This window comes from Juglans regia, chromosome 7, assembly GCF_001411555.2.
Source record: "Juglans regia cultivar Chandler chromosome 7, Walnut 2.0, whole genome shotgun sequence".
NCBI lineage: Eukaryota > Viridiplantae > Streptophyta > Magnoliopsida > Fagales > Juglandaceae > Juglans > Juglans regia.
This window is the reverse complement of record NC_049907.1, coordinates 3,477,150-3,483,020: the sequence shown is the minus strand read 5'-3', so window position 1 is coordinate 3,483,020 and position 5,871 is coordinate 3,477,150. Positions and strand designations below refer to the sequence as shown.

The window sequence follows — 5,871 nt, the reverse complement described above, 5'->3', positions numbered from 1 at the left end:
GATCCATACACATGGAAATCTTATATGTGTATGTATGTATGAAATCTCATGTGTGTGGGGCTAATGTAGAACGTTAAAGGTAACTTTCTATATAATGTGGTTGACATAATAATACCTTTAAAATACCGATGTGAAGAGCAGCATTTAGCTGGAGTAGGACTCTATGAGCAAGAGGGCAACATAAACAAGCTGGATTTTGTATTCAAGTAAGTTGAAGGAGATGATGTGACACGGATATCCCTCGGAAGGTGCATTGTTGGTGAATGTCTTTTCTTTTAAAGAATGTAAGGATGACACGATATGGGTTGGATTTCTTTATTCACGTTTTGTCGAGAAAGTAACAACAATTTTGTTGTTTAACTTTGATTAGAGTAGTAACTTCTCTCACCTTATGTCACTTGTCATAAGGAGAATTAAATAATGACATTAAAACGGGAAATTTTGTAGGTTGTCCCTCGGATGGATCAGGACATGCAAATTTTATATGAATCCGGAGTGATATAATATGGTTGATATTGTTACATAATTGGGTTCATGTTAATTTGGGTAAACCAACTGAGTTTATTAATAATTGGGTTACTTTCGGATCAATCTAGAGTCGAGTAAATAGTCATTTTCATAATTAAAAAAAAAAATGAACTGTGTTGGGTTGAACTTGATTATTTATTTTAACATTGATTCATATACTAGACCAGACCATTTGTTGCGGCTGCTTCATATTGGATCAACCAACTTAGTCTCAGTTTGGATATAATAAGTGTTTTAACTCATCTCATCTTATCATTATAATTTTTTCAAATTCTTATACAAAATATCATAAATAATTCAATTTTTTTAAATATTAAAATAATATTAATATTAAAAAATAATATTCTAATAATATTTTATTTAACTTTCAACTTTCATTTCAACTTATCTCATCTCAACTCATTATTCAAACAACCTGATTAACCGAATAAAATGAGTTGTATTGAGTAAGTCGGAAAAAAAAAAATGATTGGAGTCATTTGTTACAAATTTAGTATCCAACCAAAAATCTATCCAAGCAAAAACCCATGTCCAAACTCAAAATATGTTGATGTTGTGTTTCGCGGTCTAGGCAACTCCACGCAGTTGAGCTCGAACTTGGTTCCTGTTGAGATGGAGAATGAGGGGCTCGGGGCCGTGGTACCTCTGATGCTTAAGTTAGTTTTAGTGTAGGAGAGAAAGAGAAAAATAATCATCTAGGCAAAACACTACATCAACAGTAACGCCGTCTATGAGATATTATTCCCTATAATAGCGTATCATTCACATGCTGGCAACAACGTGCTCCCAATCCTCACATCGTGAAGAAGAACAACCCGAAGCGATGGAAGCAAGAACCAACGAACAAGCCAAAGTGATACGAAAACTGATAGAGGAAGTGACGGCTCTCCACTAGGAGAATGTCTCATTGCAGAGGGCTAGCGGGGAACTGGAGGGAGGGGAGCAGAACCACCACTCTGAGTCCCGTCAAGCTCCTAAAGCGGCGGAATTCGAAGAAGAGTGACGCAGGATGCCCCTCGAGCTCGGGGATAAATATGCTGAGATGGTCAAGCGAGTAGCCACGACATCCACGGTGGACCAGCTGCTCACCAGTGCAGAGATGCCATATAGTGCTGAAGTTATGGCAGTCCCTCTCCCCCCAAGATTTAAAGTCCCACAGATTGACACGTACGACGGGTCAAAGGATCTCCTAGAACACCGGGAAACGTTCAAGGCCCATATGACTCTGTACGGGTTCCCAAGAGAGGTCGCGTGTTGGGCGTTCCCTCTCACTCTGAAGGGGACATCGAGAGTATGGTTTAGGGTCCCTACCACCCGAGACCATTGACAGCGTTGCCGAGTTGGCCAAACTCTTCCTGATGCAATTCATGGCAAGCCAAAAAAGGAGGCGACCTGCTACCTACCTTTTGATCATGAAACAACGAGACAACGAAAGTCTGAGGTTGTACCTCTCTTGGTTCAACAGGGAGCGGATGACAACAGATGATCAAGATGAAAAGATCACCCTGATGGCTCTGCTTGGAGTGTCTAGCCCTATAACCCTTTCATGACCGAGATCACGTGGAAGACCCCAATTTTGCTGAGGGAATTCATGGACCGAGCCAACTTTTTTTATCGACTCCGAATATACTCTTCGGGCATTGACGGTTCCTTGGAAGACTGAGTTGGAAAGGGCAGACAAGAAAACCGTTAACCAGAGCTGTGGGGTGAGCTTGGAAGGTAACAAGAAGAAGACGTATGAGACCAAATGCATAGAGGAGCAGCCCACTTGTGGGCAGGTTGGACCGTGCACCCACTCTAGCATGGTTGTGGAGGCCAAAAGAGACCCAAGCCCGCAAGGGGAACAGCAACAAGGCTTGGCCTGCTCTAAGTACTACACCTACCACAAAACCGACAGTCACCGAATGGAAGATTGCTTCACCAGAAAGCAGAAAATGGAAAATGGAAAAGTTGGAAGCTCTATTAGACCAGTGGGGTGACGAGCAGTGCGGCCAACGACCTGATGGCCACGCGCAGCCACGAAGGAGTGAAAGTCGAGCAAGGCAAAGAGCTGGAGGGCGGCCCAGAGTGAACCAACGTCGAAGAAGCCCGACCAGAGGAGATGGTCCATGGTGGATTTCCTCGTGGTAAAGGCCTCCTCCTCCTATATTGCAATCCTGGGGTGACCAACCCTGAACCACCTAAGGGCGGAGACTTCCACATTCTACCTGAAAATGAAATTCCCAACTCCCACGGGGGTGGGCAAGATTAGCGACGAGTAGGTCTTAGCATGAGAATGCTACGCTCAGGAACTGAGGCTTGAGGCTAAATAGGTACAAACTCTTGAAGGAGTACAAGAGGATGCCGACTCACCTCCGCCTCCTTCCTTGATAGAGTTGGACAAGGAAGTAAGGGATGAGCAGGCCCTACGGCAAGGAGAACCCAACGAACCTCTGGAATTGGTGTCAGTGGATCCGCAGAGACTTGAACGAACTGTCCGGGTGGGATCCAAGATGGCCCTCGAGCTGAGCAAATCTGTAAAGTAGCTCCTTGTCAAGCACCAAGACGTGTTCTCCTGGAGTCACGAAGCAATGCCCGGAATTGACATAGCCGTCATCGAACAGTGCCTCAATGTGGACCCCAAGGCAAAAAAGATCAAGCAAAAGCGTCGCAGCTTCAGTGCAGAGAAGTATGCAGCCATCGTCGAAGAGATAGACCAGCTCCTGGCTGCGGGGTTCATTAGGGAAGTCCACTATCCCGAGTGGCTTTCCAACGTGGTCCTGGTCAAGAAGGTGAGCGAGAAATAGAGGATGTGTGTTGACTTCACCGACTTGAACAAGGCCAGCCTGAAGGCCAGCTTTTCGCTACCGCACATAGATCTAATAGTGGACACGACGGCCAGGCACCCGCTAGTCAGTTTTATGGATGCATATTCCGGGTACAATCATGTCGTTCAGTCTTAAGAATGCCGGTGCAACTTATCAACAACTGGTTAACTGGATGTTTAGATAGTAGATCGGACGGAACATGGAGGTCTAAGGGGATAACCTCTTGGTCAAAAGCAATAAGTCCGAGCAGCATCTCACCGATCTTCGAGAAGCCTTCGCAGTGCTAAGGAAATATAAGATAAAGCTTAACCTGCAAAAGTGTGCCTTTGGTGTCAAGTCGGGAAAGTTCTTGGGCTTCATGGTCTCAGAACATGGAATTGAGGCCGACCCCAAGAAGGTCAATGCAATAATGGACATGCTGCCTCCACGAACGATCAACGAGATCCAGAGGTTGGCAGGAAAAGTGGCTGCCCTGAACCACTTCATCGTAAGGTCAACCAATCACTGCCTTCCTTTTTTCAGGGTCCTAAAAAAGGCACAAGAGTGGGATGACGAGTGCAGTTGGGCCTTCAGTGAACTAAAAGAGTATTTTGCCTACCCACCACTTCTTAGCCACATCGAGCTGAGGGAAGACTTGACTATATACCTGGCAATGACCCCGAACGTCATGTCTACTGTCCTAGTCTGCAGAATGGGAGGAGACCAATGACCCGTCTATTACACAAGTCGTGCTTTTCGAGGAGCCGAGGCTAGGTACCCCCAAACGAAAATGTTGGCAAATTTCGTAGTCGAGTTCTCGAACTTTCTTGAAGAAACGCATATCGCACCCCAAGGCAAGCCCTGATAGGTTTACGTCGACGGTTCATCCTGCCTGCCTAGGGGGTGTAGGGGTGCACATCGTCACTTGGGGAGGAGCATAACTATGCAATCAAGCTTGGTTTCAAAACTACCAACAACAAGGCGGAGTACGAGGCGTTACTAGCAAGAATGATAGTAGCAAGGTCATTGGGAGCTACCGAGGTCGAAGTCAGGGCCAATTCGCAGGTGGTGGTTAGCCAGGTCACGGGGCAGTTTGCCATTAAAGGAGAGAAACTGAAGAAGTACCTCCAGTAGGTGGGAGAGGCGTGCGACCTCTTCAAGTACTTTCATATCCAACAAATCCCAAGGGGAGAGAACCATAAGGTAGACTGCTTGGCAAAGGCAACCTCGGGCCAGGAAGAGGCCCCTCTGCTAGATCACACTGTAGCCCGAACTGTTGACACACCGGCCATCGGGATCGATGTGTCCATGATCCAGCCATCAAAGGCGGAGTGGGCTGTCGATATCGTAAAGTACCTCAATTAGGGAAATATTAGAAACATAGTGGCACACTTCACGTTGTTAGAGGGAGTCCTGTATAGGAAAGGTTTTTCTGAGCCCCTCCTAAGATGCATCTCCTCCAAAGAAACCCAGTACGTACTAGCTAAAATACATGAAGGAGTCTGCGAAAATCACTCTGGCAGAAGAGCATTAGTCACATGGGTCACCCGTGCAGAATACTACTGGCCCCATTCCCTCTGGGATGCAGAGGACTTTGTGAAGAAATGCTCCAAGTGCCAAGAACATGCGCCAATCCCCCATTGTCCACCGGAAGAACTAACGTCCATTGTCTCCCATTGGCCCTTCACACAGTGGGTACTCGACCATATCAACTCGTTTCCCAGGGGTAAAGGAGGAGTGAAGTTTGTAGTGGTGGCAGTTGACTACTTCACAAAGTCGGTGGAAGCAGAGGCACTGGCAAAGATCACGACCAAGGCCATCACGAGATTCTTCTAGAAATCCGTAGTCTGTCGGTTCAGCATCTCTCAAAGCTTCATATTTGATAACAGCAAGTAGTTCGATTACTCGCATTATCGGGAGTGGTATGCGAAACTCAGGATCAAAGCTAAGTACTTATCTCTGGAGCACCCACAAGCAAATGGACCAGCAGAGGCCACCAACAAGACATTGTTAAATATTCTGAAAAAGAAACTGGGAGATCAGAAGGGGAGATGGGCTGAAGAGCTTCCCAGGGTGCTATGGGCCTACCGAAAGTCCATCAAGACCCCCACGGGAGAAACACCCTTCACGCTCATCTACAGGATTGAAGCTCTAATCCCAGCATAGGTGGGAATGCCTACGTACTGGATTTAACACTTCAGACCAAGCCAAAACGACGAAGGATTAAAAGAAAACCTGAACCTCCTGGAAGAAAGACGAGAAGAGGTAGCGAGTCGGATGGCGAGCAACAAGCGAAAAGTTGAACGATATTTTAACAAACGAGTCCGACCCCAATCCTTCAAGATAGAAGACATAATCCTCAATCAAACAGGCATCACCACTCAGGAAGAAGGAAAACTGGGACCCCGATGGGAAGGACTGTTTGTAGTGACAACGAGCGGGAAGCTTGGCTCTTATCGTCTGGAGGACCATGAAGGCCACGAACTGCACCACTCGTTGAATGCCAAGCATTTGAGAAAATACTTTGCTTGAGCGCCACAATTTGACCCGACAATGT

General features: G+C 46.3%; 1 protein-coding gene across 1 annotated transcript; it reads left to right on the top strand.

Annotated features, from left to right (window-relative positions):
- Positions 1-3,098: 3,098 nt before the first annotated feature.
- On the top strand, positions 3,099-4,448 carry LOC108995289. The gene is made up of 3 exons (XM_018970824.1): positions 3,099-3,299; positions 3,586-4,017; positions 4,224-4,448. The coding sequence occupies exons 1-3, from the start codon at positions 3,099-3,101 to the stop codon at positions 4,446-4,448; spliced, it is 858 nt and encodes a 285-aa protein (XP_018826369.1).
- The last annotated feature ends 1,423 nt before the right edge of the window (positions 4,449-5,871 follow it).